We start from the raw sequence: 19,400 nt of genomic DNA, 5'->3' as shown, positions 1-19,400 counted from the left end.
AACTTACTGACACATTCATAATATAATTTATTATTACTATTTATTTATTTATTTATTTATTTCCAACATTAAATAATCGTATATGCAAAATATTTTGGGGGAATTATTTATTTTGTGGGTTATAGCTCTTTTGTTTGAAGCCCGGCGTAAGGGGACATGGAGGAGAAAAAAAGCGGGCTCTGTAGTTTTGGGCCTTGATATAAATAATTTAATCTTATCAAATTTTGCTTCTCCAGTTCTGCAGATATCTTGGCTTGGATTTAATAAGTGAATTTTAGGGTAATAAATAATTAAATAGTTATCTGACTTTGAAAAATACTTTTATGTTCTTTTTAATTTTGTTCTTTTTGTGTTGTTAAAAAAAACATGAACAAAATAGTGTAATGAAAGAACTTGTCTGATTTGTCAAGTTTGTTTCTAGTCAAATAGGCAGTTGTGCCTTTAAAACAAAGTGACGTCATAATTTAGAGGCGTAACCCGGAAAATCTCTGTCATTGCATCAGGCATCAACATGCTCCATGTTAGTGGAATATCCGGCGTGTGTTTCAGTTCAGCTTGATTTTATGCGTTCGTTTGGATTTGTCGCTGCTGGGTTGATCAAATATAGAGGATCTCACTGTTCAGCGGTCGCTGGTCGACTCGGAACCGAAATGTGTAAAGAACCGAAGACTAAACTGCTCCGCTTGTACCCGCCAAACTCCAACGGGCCGACGGTTCATCGAGAGACCCAAACAGGTACCTACTCGGAATAAAAGAGTATCCCAGTCAGTTTATATAAATTGTAGATGTAGCTGAGCGGGGGAGAGTTTAACTAACACACATACTTTTGACCAAAAAACACGTTAGCTTTCTGAAAGTGTTGCTAACTTTGATTGTATTTATTTATTTATTTTTTATCTAAAGGACCCTTTTCAGTCAAGCATTGCGAAGGCAAAGTGAATTAAAGATGAAATCTCTGTCTTACCGTAATACTGGAAAATGGAAATAACTTTTTAAGCAATAACTGTGTCCAGTCTGTTATTTCCATGTTTAGTTTAGCTTGAATGTTATGCCATTCTCACGGTGACCATATTGCTAAGGTTTCACGGCGTCAGGGTATTCACAAACTTTTTAGACAAAAATACATACTCAGTGGTCACTTTGTTAGTTACTTGTTGGTATGGTGTCATCACTCTGTTGCTGTTTTGCATATATAGGCAGCACAGCTACTGCAGAACACTGTGAACCTACTGTCACGTTCAAGAAACCGGTTTGCTATGATTTGAGCTTTGTGACTCATATAGGGATGGAGATGGTGAGCAGAAATGCTCAAATAGAATACATAATGTACCTTAAAGAATAGTAATGTCCTTTAAACTTTGGGTTTCAAATTGTTCCAAGAAAAATCTCCCGAAACAATTATGCTACCACCAGCATAAACCATGGACACAAGGCAGGCTGGATCTGCGGTTTCATGTTGTTTTTACGGCAACCTTTGACTATCATTTGATCATCAGAGGAGTCCATGTTTTTCCAATCCGCTGTTGTCTAATTTTGTTGAGTCTGTGTGAATTTTACACAATGTGATCGGCTGCTGTCACCCATCTGCTTTAAGTACATTTCAGTAACAGGCAATTCAAGATGCTTTACGGGACGAAAACGTAAAACAAGAAACTTTACATTTTCTTAAATGTTGACATAAAAATTATCATAGAATATTGTAAAGAAAACTACAATTAATCTACAATCAAAGGTAACTCTGAACAAGTGATTTTCCAGTCTTATTTGAAGAAACTCATGGCTCCAGCAGTTTTGCATTGTACATCCCCATATGTGTATGTAATTGTTTGTTTCATCTTGTTATCTCTTCTTAGGTTTATATATTCATCTTTAATGTCTGTATGCTGTGAACGTGTGAAACTGAAGTCAAATTCTCTGTTTGTGCACACTATCTTGGCCATTAAACTGGAACTGGTTCTGATTCCCATTCAGGCCAAACTGAATGTAGCAGGGGAATTGCTATAAAAAGTGTAGGTGCAATTTGCTATAGGATAACTAATCAAAAACTGTAGGGGTGGTTATGTATATATTTTTCAATGACAGTTAATATAATGATCCATCTTTTACTGAGGAAAAGATCAAAAGATGGATCAATGCACCCATAAAGGCCCAAAAATGTATTTATTAATGCCAGTGACAAGCAAAAGTAAACTTTTCATCAGAGCTGTAGATCATGCTATTGATTATATCTGCTTACGGTTTTGTTTCCTCTCAGATGACGCTGAAATCCTGAGCTGCACAGTGAAAGCTCTGAAAGACGGTCACATTGTTGCAGTGCCGACAGACACTATCTACGGTCTGGCGTGTTTGGCCCAAAACTCTGAGGCTGTCAAAAAAATCTACGAAGTGAAAGAACGGAACGGACAGAAGCCGCTGGCGATCTGTGTTGGAGAAATTCAGGATATCTATCAGTGAGTGTGCTGATCTCAGTTCTGATTAGACTCTGACTTAGGAGAGTCCTTTAATTCTCTCTTTTGGACTCATGAAATCACTGCATGTTCTGTTTAGTTATTAAAGAAGTAGGGAACCACTAACCTCTTGTTTCCTGAGTAGCTACTGTAAGGTGAAGGTGAAAGAGGATCTTCTAGGTGATTTACTGCCTGGTCCCGTCACTCTTGTGTTTGAAAGATCTGAAAAGCTGAATACAAATCTCAATCCTTTTACTTCAGTAAGTCTTCTTCTTTAGTTGGACAAGCATTTAAATAAAATCCCAAGTGATGTGTCCTTGTAGGCTGTCAGCTGTTATTGTTTTGTCCTTTAGCTTGTAGGCGTTCGTATTCCTGATCATGCCTTTATGAGGCCCCTCTGCCAGATGTGTGGGGAACCATTGGCACTAACAAGTGCCAACATCAGCTCAAATACCAGCACAGTGGAAGTACATGTAAGTCTCAGAAACATTGTTTTTTGAAGCATGTGCAGCATTTGGTAAGCGGAATATGGCTGTTTTCCTGTTAAAGGAGTTTCAGGAGCTCTGGTCAAAACTAGCTGTGGTGGTGGATGGAGGACCAATAGGAGACCAGACCCGGCAGGGGTCAACTGTGATTGATCTGTCGATACTTGATAAATACAGAGTCATCAGACCAGGCTGGTAAGTTTTTTTTTGTTGTTGTTGTTTTTTGATTAAGTATTGCTGTTTGAAGTTTTGTTCACTACTACCACATTCTCTACTCAAAGTTTAGATTTTTCTGTAGAGGGATAGGGTTGTCACATTTATTAGCACCCTTAATATTTGCTTCCTTTTACCAAGTGCTCCCCACTCTGCTAACATTTAGCCCATCACAGACATAATACATAGACAGTCAGAAGTCAGGGAAGCAGAAGTGATGATCTGCAGAAATTGAATGAAGTGAAATGGTCAACTTCAATGTTGACAGTACAACATTGACAACAGGGATAATAATAATAATTGTGCCACTGTTGCTGACAATTTATTTATTTTTTCTGTGAATGAATATACTCAAAGTTTTTTTTCCCATTTCACATGTGTGAGAAAATGCTATACTTGAATTTAAGGCTTTCTATGCATTTTTACTAGGGGTACCAATAAATGTCCTGAGCAATGATTAGTAGCACTAGAATTAGTAGAAATTCTGCTGTATTATTTTAGGTAATAACTGCAGTAATCATTTCTGGATTTCCAAACACATCATCCTTTCTTATTTATGCAGATTAATTCCTATTAATAGAGTGTGGTCTAATGTTCTAAAACAGGTGTTTAAAGTTTTAAACTAAGCAAACTGGCTTCAGATGTGTGGATTTTACAGAGGAGCTCATATTATTTTCTCATAAAAATTCACTACAACATTGTTACAATGTACTCAGTAAAAATCCTGCTGTGAATAGGAATTTCAATTAAAGTTAAGGACATACTTTAATCAGCAGTTTGACATTAATTACTCTGATAAAACATAACCTCAGCTTACTACAGGCTCCCCACAAATGCCTGCCAGCTTGGATTAAATACCACAGAGTCAGCTCGTCACATTGTGTTTATTTTTGCCTCTCTGACTCTGAGCTCCATCGCCGTCCCCCTCTCCTAAAACCTCCAACGCTCCCTCTGAAGTGGACTTGGTGTGTTAAACGACAAATGACCCTAATTCTGTTTTCAGTGCCCTTTCTGCCACGCTTGACGTGTTGGAGCATAAATACGGACTGTCGGAGAACTCAAAGGAGGAATGACCTTTAAACCCTACGCACTCCAAACGCACGCTAAGACGCACAACCTGTTCTGACCCAAAGGTACTCAGGGAAGTAAGAATGTAAGAGCTGGACGTTCCCATGGAAAACAAAACATGTAGGGAAAACCTAAGTCTGTCATCACAGATGGTGGCTCTCTTAAACTGAGAGTTGCTTTTTCTTTTTGTAATTTTTTATTTTTTATTTTTATTTTTTGCTTAACCTCTGATCATGATGTGGTGTAGAGGTTCAACATGTCTCTTTATTCAGGAATTCAATAAATGAAGTAAGCTGAATCTTCTGTAATATTTTTCTCTTTAAATCTCTTCATGTTGTGAAAGTTTTTACTGTGTGCCTAAATTATCCTTTGTAGCACAGTGAAAGGATTAGACTTCAATAAATTGTGTTTTATTGTAACTCGGCCACAGATATTTTATACCTGACAGTTTCAAATTCGCTCTATAGTTATTAATTTTAATAATCTATTAGATGCTGTTCCAGTTCCTCTTTTTTGTACCAATTGTTGTTCCATTTGTCTACTTTCATCCTAAATTGGACCTGGGGTTTTTTTGTATCTTAATTTCATCATCTGTTTAATATATTACTATAATAAAAGCTTTATTTATCTTTTAACTGTATATTAAAAACTTTATAAGCCTTTAAAATTATTTTTGCTAACATTTTAAAGATTATATAAAGTACATATTTCTCGACGAATATTCATGGACAATAAAATCACATAACGTATGGATTTCACAAAAAAAAAAAATTATTCCAGTGTTGTTTACGTTTTTTGTTAACGTCAAATGAAACAAGAAGGATTATTAATTTTGATTTCCGAAAGATTAAAGTATTTTGTGCCAAAGTTAAACTTCTATGACAGACTGTGAGCCTGACGTGGACAGTGATGACTATGTTCATCTTTCTAACTTTTAATTGTTAGAAATTTGTTCATATTCCAGGTCTGAATTATATATATATATATATATATATATATATATATATATATATATAGAATTTGTTGAATTTTGTTTGAATGCAGTCTTTGAATACCAGCTTACCCAACCTAAAACTTGAGTTAAAACAGAACACATACTGTAACTCTTCAAGCAGTCACGTGGTATCTTTGGATACTTTGTGTGTGTGACATAAGGCAAAAATCCAACTACTGTTGTACTATTGCTTTAAAATTCCTGTTATAAAATATGTCAGAGGCAATAGTTTGCTGTACGCCAAGTATTCGCCAATTATCTTTTTATTGATGACTAATAAATTGCTTGAAAATCAGTATTTAAAAATGGACTATTTCATAAGTTGACTGTAATGTGGTTAATGTGTTAAGAGAAATTTGTTTCCAGGGGGATTTTTAGGACAGAGTTTAGTGTCTCAACTATAAATAGCCTATCCTTCTGGAGTGTTTGAGTAAAAACAAAAGTCAACTAAAAGTATGAAAGACCTTTAGACAATCTAGAGGTACATTGCTCATAATTACTTTAAAAGTTCACAAGAAAGTGTTACAAACAACATCAGTTGTTGATGCTGACCTTGTGGAAAATCAGTCAATACACAAAAGAGCCAAACTAAAGTTAGCCCAAACAGCTGATTCAGAAAGGTTTGCTTTAACAGATATCAAAGTCCTTTTTTTTAATTGTAAAAAACCCAAGCAACTGTAGCATTGATAAGCTACTAAATCTTCTTTTGCTAAGTAAAAGATACTGTTAGTCTTGTGCATCTTTTTCTTATACAAAAAATGAGTAGAAGATAAAAATATTTATAGACACTTTAACTGAGCTTTACTTACCTGAGGAACAATTAAATTACCCTTTGTGAAAAATGAAGTGTTTTTAAATTTAAATTTGAATTGTACTGATGACAATATTCTTGTGTTATGCCACCTCCCATCCAGGTTGATTAGTGTCACTCTGCATTCAGCAGACAATGCTGATGATTTAACTGTTTTGGAGGGAAAGAAAGACATCAGGTAAATGTAGGGCAGCAGGTTCCTCTGCTAACAGATGAAGAAAAAACAGAAGTGATGTGGTATTGAGGTAAATTACCTCTAAGTCGTTGTATATAAATGGTGAATAGATTTGTGTGTTGGGCCTGTCATTGACTTGCTACTAGTGCTCTGTATTTATTTTACTGTCATGGCAGAGATGGTCTCCAATAACCTGTGACTCACTCAGAGATAAAAAACATTTCTTTCAGACATGCACACTAACATTGTCCCTCCATCTTACAGTCTTAGTAGTCATCAACATTCTCTTGGCATAACTGCGGTGGCATGTTTCGCCGCTTTTCTTGGCAGAATTCGAGTTCATTTAATGTGATTGGTTTCCTGGCACAAAGTCAGCACATTTTTTTAACAACACTGAGGTCCTTGTTGAAATGGCTATTCTCTTAATGTCAGCCTGCTTTATGCCTTCCAATGCAGGTTTTTATGTGTATTCAGGATCATTTACCCTGTTGGGATACCCCATTATGTCCAAGTTTCAATCTTCTATCTGCTAAGCTGAGGTGAAATTCAAGAATTTGAAAGAAGTCCTTCTCTTTCATTTTTCTATGCGTCTCTGGAAGTAAATCCCACACCATGATGATATCACCTCTCAACACTTTCTACATTGTTCAAATGTTGGCTAGCCTCATACTGACTCGTGAGCCAGAGATGATATATTTGTAATAAGAAATGCTAATCTCGTTTTTGATAAAATATGAATAATTTGTATTGTACTCAACATTCTCAATTTAAAGAAGATTTCTTATTATCAGCGAAAATCTCCTCCTAAAACTTTTTTTAAAATGCCAATCTACTTTAATCATCTGTGCTGTCCTGCCCAACTTGTATCCTTCTTCAGTTGCGGTTCAGAGCAGCACATAATTTTTCAGGCCACACTTTGTGCACACCTGGACGAGGCTCAATGGCTAGATCAATGTCAGAAAACCAACCAATTTAAATAATTTCTGCCACAGGTTAAATAACCTTCCTGATGGCTATATGAAGCACATAATGGGGATGCTATGGGACAATTTGATCCTTTGTGAATTAACATATACCAAAGCTTGTGAATCTGATTCTTGGTTTTTTTTAATTTATTGAAGTTTTATATTGTATGGTTATTCCACATAAAGGCTAAGAATGCTCTTAATTTAGATGTTTCATCGGTTTAATATATAAATGTGATTTTCTTCTGTATTGTTTTCAAGTAAATGTTCAACTCCACACCTTAGTCTAAGAGAAGTGATACAAATCAAGTCATGCACAAACAAAAAAATAATCTCAGTCAAGTCAATTAAAATCCTTTAGTGATTAAGAGAAAAACTGTACGCTGTGGAGATAGACTTCACATTTTGTTTTTGATTAAGAGGCGCGAGAACAAATACGACATGCCCATTTCAGAGTCCTGGACTATTAGAGTATTCAGCAAAAATTTCTCTCAGCGTTTTCCCAAAAGACCCGGAACACTGTGTTTTAGTCACAAAAATGAGCATTTGTTGCCACCATGATCACTCTGATGCTGTGGAGCATAATTCTGTTTAAAGCTCACATCAGCCACTGCTGCTTCTCTTTATTGAACTGCTCGGCCCAGCGGCGGGTCAGTTCCAGATAGTGTTCAGGTCCGTGTGGCTGATAGTCCAAGTACACACGGGTCACGGTTTTCTTAGGCATGGCCCTCTCTATCTGCGTCCCTTCATGCCATTCGTTAAAAGACGTGATGGTGACGATCTCCGGCCTCACATTGAGTGCCGCCTGCAGAGCCGTCTCGTAGTATCGACCGTTCACCCTGTTGCGAGTGTTGTGGTTGTTCCACGGTCGAATGCTGGTGTCGATGTAACCCGGCCCAACGCTGGGGATGAAAAGGAGATTGTTCCCGTCACAGAAGGCCTTAATGGCCTTCCAGTTCTGGTGGGAGGAGCCGAAGGAGAAGCCGTTGGAGGCGAAGTAAGTGTACATTCCGTCGAAGCCACCTGCCAGGATGTCATGCTTGTGACGCTCCTCAACAATCAGAGCGATGAACATGGAGTCGTATGGGGAGCCGCGCACACTGTGGGAGCCGGTGGGAGTCAAAAATTCAGACCAGGACTCTGGTGGAGTCAGATAGGAGTCATAGATGTAGAAGAGAGGAAGACTCTTCCCTGTGCTGGAAGTGAACTTGTAGAAGGCCCCATGATCACCGTACCTTCAGAGACGAGGATGTGAAAAAAACATCAGCAAGGCAATTTATTTCAGTAATTTAATTCAAAAAGTCAAACATTACGCACAGAGTGATACATTTCAAGCATTTCTGTTGCAGTTTACAGCAAATAAAAGCCCTGAGGTCAGTTAGAATATTACATAAGATTACAAATGATTTTTCTAAATTGTCAGCCGTCGATGAAAACGCGTCGATGTTGTTATTACAACTCAATGCTAAGTCTGGGCTCCATTTGCATGAATTACCGCAACAGTGTGGTAAATCATCAAACTGGCTGTGCTGAGGTTTATTTAATACTGACCTTCAGTTCGTCTGCATTATTGGCTCTGCTGTCTCTCATCTTCCTGTTGAATACTTCATTCTCTGGATTTTAGGCAAAGTGATTTTGTGGGCAAATTAAGCTGATTATGGCCATTTAACTAGATATTGGTACATATGGCATTGTAGAAAGGTGCCAGATACTTTTGCCCATGTATTGATTTTATCAGTTTGAGGTGCTTCTTGAAGCAAGTGGAACACGCTTTGTGATTCTCCACAATTTTTGAAAGGATTTTCCTTCATCCTCCTCAAAAGGCTTTGATTATCCGTCTTGCATGTGCACCTCACCTTTGTTTCTATACCACACCTTCTATTTCCACGCAACGTTTCTATAGTTTGCCTAAATACAGAATTCTGTGAATTGCTAACTTCTTCAGCAATTATCTTTTGAGGCTTAAACTCTTTGTAAAGGCTGTCACTAAATATCTACTGAACAACTTTTACATCAGTTCCCCATGCTGATGAAGTGTGATGAATCTTTGGATTGCTTTTAGTGATTGTAAGTGCTTTAATGCAAAGAGCTATATTGTCAGATGATAGAAATGTCTGCTGTTATTTGAAACATTAATATTCGCCTTCAGTGACAGAGTAGTAAAGACTACTTTACAGTTTATTTGCCAGCAAATGAAAGGTGTACATTTTTTACCTGACACATCCTCACCAACTTTGGTAAAATATGTCAATTTTCAGCACAACTGTAAGAGTTTGGTTTAAGTTGGGGGCTTTGAATTAAGAGTGTACTTTATGCACACTTTTCCTTATGCCCTCTTTGATACTAAAAGATTGAAAAGAAAACTGCTTTCATATCAAGAACCCATTTATAAGTCATGAACCTGGCCTTATATAATCTAGAAAAACAACCTAAAAGTCTTTCTATGTTTTGACCCTTGTTCCCTCAGCCATGCATGCAAATCTAATGGATTTCTGTTTGAGTTGCATCAGTGATGAAGCGCAGCCAGACAAGCACCTACCTGTCAATTATGTACTTGATGTTGTCGTGCAAAGTCTGGTCATTTCTTCCTCTGTAGGGTTGGATCTGAAATGCAACCTGAAAAAAAGCACACGAGAGAATACATATTGTGTTTTAACTGATATCACAGTCCAAACTTTTGCCAATATCTAAGTGATCCTTAGATAGCTAACCTTTTTGAGCATAGGGCTAAAAGTAATGTATTACTGAGGTTAAGCAGAAATAACTCAGTATAAGGCTTTTAAAGTCAAATTTTATTGAATGTAATCAGACTTAGAAATCCTTTTACCACTGCTTTTTCTTCAAAACAAAGTTACGATTTTGCCCCAAGTTAAAAAAGCATAAAGAACATTCGCTTCATGTTGCCTTGTAGCATATTATAGCATTTTTGTGGCAATAATTCCAAAAAGAAAATAACTACTAACTGAACTCCTGTGCTTTCATGTCAAATTCCCCAACAATGTATACATATATTTTTTTATCCCGCGCAGAACCCCCTGGGAAGGCCTCTGAGACACTTCCGTGTTTTAAGAGAAACATCAATTTTCAGTTAATGGCAAAGTAAAAAGCTGTGATATTACAAAAGAACTGAAATGGCGTGTACACAAAAGGTGCTAAAGCTGAATATTTTAAAGGAGGAGTGAAAATTCAGTGAGTTTGATGATGCATAATTCAGATTGAAACACCACTTTAAAAGCAGTGAAAATCCACAGAGAACAATGTGAGGAGAAAAATGGCCTTTTAAAATGACAGCAGTGACTAAATGGATGTCATGAAGGGAGCTCAGTGAGAAAGCTGGGCTCAGCCTTAAGTACCGTGGAGCGTGTAGTACATCATTGGTGTTATATCAGATGTAATCTTTGCTAGATTTTGAAGCACATCACTGTTGTTTGGCAAAGTGGGAGTCTGTATTACAAATATGGAGCACTTCTGGAAACCACTGTCAACATGGCATTCATCATAAGTCCACTAAGAAACTAAGCGGATGTTTGCATAGTGCCTTAAAAAAGTATCTTTCACACAAAATGATATCCAGTTTTGAAGCTGCTTTACAAAAAAAATATGAAAGGTGTGATGCTTATTTACATTCAGTCTATTTACTCTGATGCCCCTAAAGAAAACCCAGTCACTTAATTTGTAGAGTTCAGTTTAGTCCCAGTATAGATCCATCTGTGAAATATAAAGCGTGGTTCATTTTAAAACAAACCAAAGCATCTCATCTAAAAATGGAAATCATTTGGGCCAACTGCCAACCTGTCAAGACATGGCTGTATTGTGAAAAAACGCTAAACTTTTACATCTGACACAAAGCTAACACTTTCCAGTAAATAATAATAATAATAATAATATCAATACAGACAGTTAAACATAGCATAATGGTCCAAGTCCTCATTGCTACTTTTGAACCTGATGAATATGTGGTCATTATTGGAACCATGAATTCTGTTAATCCTGAAGGACAATGTCCAGTCATTAGTTTATGACCTTAATCTCAAGCGTATTTAGGTCATGTAGCAAAGCAATGATCCAAAGCATACCAGCAAGTCCCGTCTGAGTGAATGTAAAGAGAACAAACCAAACGTTGCCTTGTAAAAGTCTGGATAGGATGGGTCAGAATACCCCATAGTGATGTAGAAGACTCATTGCCAGTTATCCTGCATGCTTGATAGCAGTTGGCTGCTTTCAGGGGCAAATTACTTTTTCAAACTGGGCCAGCTTTGTTTTGATAGCCATTTTCCTCTTAATGAAACGGTCATCATTTAAAATCCGCATTATTGTCCATGCTTAACTATTAATATTCATTTGTTGATCTGACTCATGTTCGTTTGACACAAGAAGAGAAATCTGCAAGGAGCAGGATATTTGCTTCCACAGAAATGTTAACTTACAGAGAGCGTTCAGCCAGCATTAATTAGAGAAGCAGCCAAGAGCAGTGGAGTAAAGCCGGAGGAACTGCAGTGAACAGAGAATATTGTTCTTCAAAGTATTGACTTATGGAGGAAAATGTACATAACCAGACATTTACACTTTGTGTTGGAATATCAAAATATAAAACATAGAAATAATATGAAATTTGCTGCTGTATTGTGACGAAAATGGTGTGAAGGACTTTTGTAGACCCTGTGAATGATCTGTCAGGATTCTGACAGGCTTTATGGGCGACAAAACTGTTGCTTTGATTTCTCTGTAACTGCAGACCTTAGAAAAGTATAAATCATAGCTTTGAATCTAAGTTTATGAAGCCATAACTTTCTGGACTTTGTGAGACTTTAGTGTGAACCTCTTCTGAGAAGCTGAGGATATAAAGCCACATGATTATCACCCAAAGGGGAGACACAAATCTGTTTCTCTGCAGCTAGGAGTAGACCCGCTACAGTACTAATTTCCCCAAATACTGCCCAATAAATTTCCTGTAAATTTTAAGTAAATGAGTTCAAGCATTATTATACTTCATAAACACTGACAGCATGACCCTGGAACAACTGCAGCATGATTTATGCTGAGCAGGGAAGAATTTAATGCCATCTCATGCAGAAAGCACAAAGGGAGGGATTAGGGCAAACACAAAGCTACAGATCTTTGCAATAATTAGATACATTTCAACTAAGCTTAGGACATTTCTGTAATTGAGAGTGCCACTTTCTTTTGTGGTCACACCCTGTGGACAGACACAATAACAATGGGTCACACAAGAAAAAAATTTTGTCATCCAGAGACAAAAATAAAACAGTCTGTCTGATCACAGGGCACCCAGGGGCCGTATTCCCCTGTGCACTTGACATGGCCTACTTACGAGACAGAACTTTTATAGCCCCTCAGGGTGCAGATTGTTCAGAGGCACAAACTGACTCATGGGACCTTTGATGCTCACTTCACCTCTGCTCATTTCCTCCCTGCACCCAGCTCCCAGGACACCCCACCACCACAAACCCTGTCCCCACCAAACCACCCCCATGCACTCCCTTGGGCGGAGAGACTATTTCGGCGCCGGTTCGAGCTGAGGTCGAGAATCAGCAGCAGCAGCGGTTGTGCTTTAGAGCTTTCCAACTCTACTGTGCACAACACGCAAGCTGTGTGTGGGAGCTGCTGAAAATACCTTTCACCTTATATAATGAAAACTCCATTGGTTTCTTTTGTAACGTTACCCAAAGATAGGTGAAGGGTTTTTTTTTAGGTGTGTAGTGTGGGATTGCTGGAATGATTGGTGTCGAGTGTACAGAAGTTTTTCCTTTTCTTTTGTCCAGCAAAATGTTATTACAAGCCAGAGAGCAATGCAAATTTGTCCCTTCAAATCATCAGTGCCTGGCCATTTATGTCAATATTTAGTTTCAAAAACATACTTTTTTCTGAAAGAAGTTTACACCCACTCATCATCTGCATTAATATCCTATCCTAAGATTTATTTTAGATGTTCTTCTGGAAGGTGGAATGAATATATGTGATTTTTTTAAGTATTAGGTGCATATGTTTTAATTTATCTTTGGATTTACTCTACTCTATAAATCAAAACATTCATGCTGAAACTTACAACTTTGGTGTGAGTTAGTATACTAACTCACACCAAAGTGTTGCATTCACCATCCTCACTTGTCTTTTATTTTTTTTGATTCTTTGAGCCCAGGAAAAAAGGTTCAGTCCAACATTCTGCACTCTGCACTCTGAAATTCTGAGACTGCACAAAACGAAGCAGTCCAAAAATAAATGTTTCTCTCTGCAGAAAGAGTGAAAGAAGCTTGGTAGGAGGATACTTAGAAAAACTGCATTATGTTTTTTTTTTTTTTATTCACAAGCTTATAAGAAAAAAATTCCTGATTCAATACGATGCTGACATGTTGCAGAATGAAAATGCTTTGAAGCATGTCACTTATTGTTTTCCACTTGCATTCAATGAAAATGCCACACTGACCAGAGCAGAGCTGACAGCAAATCATAGTGATAAACCCTATCTGTTAGCTTTGTTCCTGACAGCATTATGTGTGAAACCCTCACAAGCCCACTGTTGCATGTCTATTCTGGTAGTTCTTGTCTTGTCTCTCCGGAGTTACTTTATTTATTTGCCTCCAGCCAGATAACTGAAGACATAAATGTGATATAAAATCTGACAGTCTGGCCTGAGTCCATTGCTTCTCACTAGAGCTCTGCATAGAGAGGACTCTTATCTGTGCTGAAAAATGAACTATCAGGATGCTCATGTGAGGATATGAACTGTCATTTTCCGGGATTGCATCACCATCATTCATCTTCATAATTATATCACCAATTTTTAAAAACAATTAGTTTTTTGAAATTCAAGTAGTATAGATTTTCTTCATGACAGTTGTCTAAAAGGGATACAATTGCAATCAAAGATCATTACATTAAGGAACTCTGCAAATGCACACTTCCTTGCAAAGTGTCTGTACCTTTTTATATTACATTCTGTAATGTGTAAACTATAGGCTTTGTTATATTTTTTATGTTACAACAGCTTTTCCCTCCATTCCCTCTGTTCTCAACGATTTCCTCACATGAACTTTATACCCTTACAAGTCGATGTTTATCTGTGAATATTCAATACTCTAACTGGAATCAGGCAGCTAAAATAGTTCAGGACTATTTAATTTTTTCTGACGTCTGAAAATAAAGGCCATAATGTTTGATTGTGCCTGTGTGTCTCTCTATTTAGCCCATGTAAATGTCTTGTTTCAACTTTATTTTTCTAGTCTATATAAGCCAAAATAACTGGATGACATTAAAAAAATGTCATAAAAACAACATCTTTATGTGTAAGTTCAGGAGAATGGACATCAGAGTAAAACAGCTCAAGCATTTCAGGAATTGTTGACGTCTAATGATGTTCTCAGAGTCACTTTGAACTATGAGAAACTCTTTCCTGCATCAATTTGAATATGGCATTTCCAATCTTATGTAAGAATTTCTGTGCGATTAAAAACAACTTCCACCCTCATTTTCACAGCTCTACCAACTGGAGTTCATCACCGACAGCTCCACTCAGATACAGTTTGCAGCTGTTCACAGGTTGCTAATGCTTCATAAACCTGGTTTCCAATTATGAATCTTCACATTTGGCGTACTGCGTGTGGGAACAAATATACTGTATTAGTCTATTTGTCAGACAGTGCACATTATTAACGAGTGCAGTATTTTAAAATGATAGGAAGGTAGGCGTGACATACTTTCATTTATGTTCATATCAGTTACTAATATAAAAATAAAGTGCAATAATTAGAACCATAATATAAAAGTTATGGGTTTTTTTAGGCCAAATATGAATTAAGACAAAAAGGAGTTTCTATGATTCCAAATGTGACCGTAGTGTTGCTGAAGTTGGTTGGGGTTTGTCCACTTCTGTAAATCAATGCAAATAAACTGTAAGTGTCCAATTCTCTGTTACTCAATAGGAGAAGGCTCTGAGAGCCATGGACATGTTTTATGATACTTTTAGGTTGGTCCATCGTTATCATTTTTTAACACAATGTTACACGCTAAAGAATGTTAAAAATAAATCATTTAAATAATGTCAAGTTGAACGTATTCAGGGGGACACAAGGCTTTAATTATAATTTTTTAAATTAAAATTGCAAAGAGCAATTTGTTTATTTTTATTTTTTCCTGCTCAACAATAAACTGAACCTGTTCTTCTGCTCACAAGCTGATTGGGTGGAGGAGAAGGAAGATCATAATGCAGTTACTGTATTTGATCAAGTCCAGCATTATAACATTATATTATAAATTATATATTATCTGAACCAGTGCCTCATTGTTCTTATTACCAGTGTAGTTTTACTAGAAACTAAAAAGTTTTATCTTTAAAAATGACATTTTTGTATCAGCACTACCATATTTTTAACAGATTTGGGGTTCATCTTTTCTGTGTCAGAGGTAAAGAGCTAATTAAAATGTGAACAGAAGCAAAAATAGGCCTATTTTTGCTCTGTTCAGTAAGAATCCACATGATTAAAGGTTAAGAATGATGGAAAATCTTTAGCTGCATTAATGATGAAATATGACCTTGTCCACCAGCAGGTGTCGACTTTAAATAGCACAATCAATAAAGAAATTAAACCTTCACTCTTGCAATAACAAATTTGATATACACAGTGAAAAATATAGAAGAATGCCATGTTTTACAGCACATTGCTCCTCTCAGAGCTTCTCTTCCACCAGTTTTCAGCACTTTTTCCGCTCTCACAAAATGTGCTGATGCATTTTACCTTCAGGCTGTGTCTGTATGCAGCATCCAGTACAGCTGGCACCAAATCCTCAGCGGGTTCCCCGTTGTCGTCAGCGAGGCCGGGAGGATACCAAGACAGCACCAGAACCCCTGGAAACACAGAGATGATTCAGGCTGGAAATCTGTCTGCGCTTCCGTCTTCATGTTTTCATCCTGCTCATCTAGTAGTCATGGTATTTATATTTACTCATCTGCATTTCTCATCTAAGCCTGTCATGTCGCGTTTAGGAGGAAATCTCTCAGCACACTTAGGCGCTTTGACAGCTCATGCACTTAAAAGCATAATGCAGAATCCTTCATTGATGCTGGCAGAAAAAGGACTTAGCCGAGCCTTGCAAAAGTATTCATACCTCTTCAAATTTTCCTGATTTTTTTTTCCATGTACAATCATATCACACTCGATGACTTAAAATATTATTGAAGAGATCTTTTATGTTCCTTTTCTTTATGTTCCTCTTCTTGTTCCATTCGCTCAGTGAAACACATTAAATAGATCAGTTCAAGAAGAATAGAAATCAAAGAAGCAGGTAAGAGGCTAAACGGTAACTCTGGAGGAGCTGCAGAGAACCTCAGCTCAGGTTGGAGAATCTTGCTGAACAACTATTAATCATGAAAAAATATATTTGGGAAGAAAACCATAGTCAAAAGAGAAAGTATTCTTAATCATTATAGAAAAAAAAAAACAACAATGCACATCGGTGAGCAAAAAAAAGAGATGGCAAGGAAAGAAAAGTTTGGTGTCACTATTGCCTATAAATGCCCCAATACAATACAAATTGAAGTTCTAATATGAAAAATGGAAGGTACTTTATAGCTACTACATTGGTCACTGGCGTCAGACAGGAACTGGCACGTCAGATATGCAAATAATAATAAATTAAAGTTATTACAGTACAACACTCTCTCATATGTATGTGTATAAACAATGTGGCTATTCCTATTCATTTTCGCTGTCGACATTGATGTGGCAGAATATCATTTATCAGCTCAAGCGTAAGTGTTAATAGTTTGACTTATGTTTCTAATTAATTGGGCTGTTTTAACTAAGCATTAGCAGCCAGCCCTCCACTGGTCCATCTGTTAAAGTGATGAGCTTTCAGAGGATTGTATGAAGGGCTCATCAGTCCGGATAGTGTACAATAACCCAGTGAGCCGCGGGACAGAAACATCAGGGTCTGTCACGTGTAGCCTAACACACGAGTCTGTTACTTGACACCCTGCAGCAGACCTCAGATGTCTTTTAGAGTCGGAGAAGCTTTTGGAAAGGCAACAGCATGTACGCATTTATAATTTATGACACTTTTCAAGAAGTACTTGAAGTTCACAACACTGGAGACACTGGATCTGGCTGATAATTTAATACTTTGTATCATTTTACTGCTGATGGATTCTTTTTATTTTACTTTTCAAGCGAGGCTATTTACAGTGCCTTGTAAAAACATGCAGGCATTGGGCTTCACATTTTGTCACTGTGCAACAACAAACTTCAAGACATTTTATTGGTATTTATTGTGACAGCCAAAAATACACAATGTTGTGATGTTGAAAAAAAATGATCGATGTGTTTTTCACTAATAGAAATTTTCCGTTTGGCATGGACTTGTATTTAGCCCCTAAAGTCAATACTTTGTAGACTCACCTTTGTGATTAGAGCTTTTTATCTTTTACGGTTCGACTGAAGTACTGCCTCAGGTTCAGCTGGATTTATGTCTGAACTTAGTCCTCATCTAACATAACTATGCTTTCATCTAAATCTCATTGTATCTCTGGTTGTTGGTTTAAAATTGTTCCCCTATTTGAAGACAAATTTCTGCCGTATCTTTTTTGACGTCTCTAACAGGTTGTCTTCTGAATATCCCTGTTTTTTGGTTTATCTTCTCATCAACTCTGACCTGCTTTGCTCTGCTGAAGAAAAGCCTCCTACCACCTTGCTGGAGTCAAACTGTTATGAGATTTCAAAAGCCAGTGGAGGACGAGACTTGATCAATTCCGAGCTGTAGCATTTTGTTCCAGCTGTGAGCAATTTGAGATTTTCAAAGTTTGGTCGTTAGTTTTCTAAGCAAACCATTTTTTATATTTGACCTTTCTGGTCCCTTTTATGTTCCTTGTAATGATGTTTACTCCTCAATGTTCTCTACCAAACCTCTGAAGTCTTTATAGAAGAGTTGTATATGTCTAAAAAATAAAATCCCAATAAAATACATTCATGTTTTGGAATGTAACATGGCGAAAATAGTGAAGCAGTTAAGAAATACGAACACTTTTGCACTTCATTGTAAATCCTTGAGAGCAATAAGCGCAGGAATAGATCGACTGAGAGTTTGCGGAGCTGTCCAGTCTATTTGTGGTGCTGAAACTGTTCAGCGTACTATCAGACTTGTAAAGAGAAACTCCAAACCAAACGAGGGAGCATCACGGAGCTGCATACCTGCCGCGGAGGCTCCGATCTGCTCCATGTGGGACTCCAACACGTCCGGATCCCGGGAGCTGTACGAATTCAGCTCCGGGTAGAAACTGGAGGCGATGTCCTCGGGCGGCATGTGTTTTCCCCTCGGGTAGCTGGATGCGACCTTGGGGTCCCAGTGTGGGACCAGGATGTGGTCCCAGTGGATGTATTTCCCGTCCATATGAGGGCTGCCGTACCAAGTGTAGTAAAAGATGTGGACATCGTAGAATATTGTCCCCTCTGGACCAGAGTTGGACAGAACTGCTTTTGTGTTTCCCCCTTGCGGGCGGGCTTCGACTGGGGACGCGGTGGCTTCCCGGGACATCCTCCCTCCTAAGATCGGCAAGAGCTCCAAGCCAGGAGCCAGATCCGAGAATCCGTCAGTAGGCTTCAGGGTCCTCAGTCCCATCAGAGACCCGAAAATGAAGAGGGTGAAAAGAAACAGGGCAACGCAAGCCTTCCTCCGCAGCCTTGCCATGGTTGGTAAGGGTTGCATGGGATGAAAACGGCGCAAATATACCAGTTTTCAGATGAAGCACAACTAAGAATCTGCAAACAACTCTCTGTAAGTGTCCCGATAGAAATTCTGCTGAACTATGCATGGCTGCAGTTCGATCGCAGCAGACAGCCTGGCGCATTTGTTTGGGAGATATTTAACTTTCTTTTGCTCCCCTTCTCTCTCATTTTGCTAATCTGGATCAGGAACGTCAAAAATAATAACAAGAAGACAAAATCACCCTTCAAAAACAGACAGCGCTCATGTTTCCTCTTGCTCTGAGCTCCAGCAGCAGCGGCTCCATTCGCCTAACATCTAACACATGACTGGTGTCCCACAGCAGCAGTGATGCTGCACAGTGTCGGCGTTTGAAAGCCTCTGTGGTTGGCTGCTTTTTGTTTACAGTTTCTATTTTGGACGCCAAAGGGGCGGGGCCTGGCTCGTCATGCTTTAGCCTCAGCCTCCTTTGCTGCACACCCAGGACATCGCATCAGCATTTAAAGACGAGAAGGAAACAAAACAGCAGA

General features: G+C 38.0%; 2 protein-coding genes across 2 annotated transcripts; one reads left to right on the top strand and one right to left on the bottom strand.

Annotated features, from left to right (window-relative positions):
* The first annotated feature begins 474 nt into the window (after window positions 1–474).
* yrdc (yrdC N(6)-threonylcarbamoyltransferase domain containing) lies at window positions 475–4,973 on the top strand. Its single transcript, XM_028013398.1, has 6 exons — window positions 475–735; window positions 2,255–2,450; window positions 2,593–2,707; window positions 2,801–2,920; window positions 2,997–3,127; window positions 4,149–4,973. The coding sequence occupies exons 1-6, from the start codon at window positions 519–521 to the stop codon at window positions 4,216–4,218; spliced, it is 849 nt and encodes a 282-aa protein (XP_027869199.1). The 5' UTR covers window positions 475–518; the 3' UTR covers window positions 4,219–4,973.
* Window positions 4,974–7,496: 2,523 nt separating this feature from the next.
* Window positions 7,497–19,400, bottom strand: LOC114142246 (glycoprotein endo-alpha-1,2-mannosidase-like protein). The gene is made up of 4 exons (XM_028013397.1): window positions 18,360–19,400; window positions 15,912–16,021; window positions 9,698–9,774; window positions 7,497–8,393 (listed from the first exon to the last, which is right to left on the bottom strand). Exons 1-4 carry the CDS (start codon window positions 18,871–18,873, stop codon window positions 7,757–7,759), a joined length of 1,338 nt encoding a protein of 445 aa, XP_027869198.1. The 5' UTR covers window positions 18,874–19,400; the 3' UTR covers window positions 7,497–7,756.

The sequence above is a fragment of the Xiphophorus couchianus genome, chromosome 3, assembly GCF_001444195.1.
Source record: "Xiphophorus couchianus chromosome 3, X_couchianus-1.0, whole genome shotgun sequence".
NCBI lineage: Eukaryota > Metazoa > Chordata > Actinopteri > Cyprinodontiformes > Poeciliidae > Xiphophorus > Xiphophorus couchianus.
Note: the sequence above shows the minus strand (reverse complement) of the source record. Positions and strands in the feature narration are given on the sequence as shown.

Excerpts from the sequence above, each read along its gene's own strand:
- yrdc (XM_028013398.1), top strand. The coding sequence starts at position 519 with ATGTTAGTGGAATATCCGGCGTGTGTTTCAGTTCAGCTTGATTTTATG. Across the intron at positions 2,708-2,800 it reads ATCTCAATCCTTTTACTTCA|CTTGTAGGCGTTCGTATTCC; the intron begins GTAAGTCTTCTT and ends TTTGTCCTTTAG. Across the intron at positions 2,921-2,996 it reads CCAGCACAGTGGAAGTACAT|GAGTTTCAGGAGCTCTGGTC; the intron begins GTAAGTCTCAGA and ends TTCCTGTTAAAG.
- LOC114142246 (XM_028013397.1), bottom strand. The coding sequence starts at position 18,873 with ATGCAACCCTTACCAACCATGGCAAGGCTGCGGAGGAAGGCTTGCGTT. Across the intron at positions 16,022-18,359 it reads GATCGGAGCCTCCGCGGCAG|GGGTTCTGGTGCTGTCTTGG; the intron begins GTATGCAGCTCC and ends CTGTGTTTCCAG. Across the intron at positions 9,775-15,911 it reads CATACAGACACAGCCTGAAG|GTTGCATTTCAGATCCAACC; the intron begins GTAAAATGCATC and ends GCTTTTTTTCAG.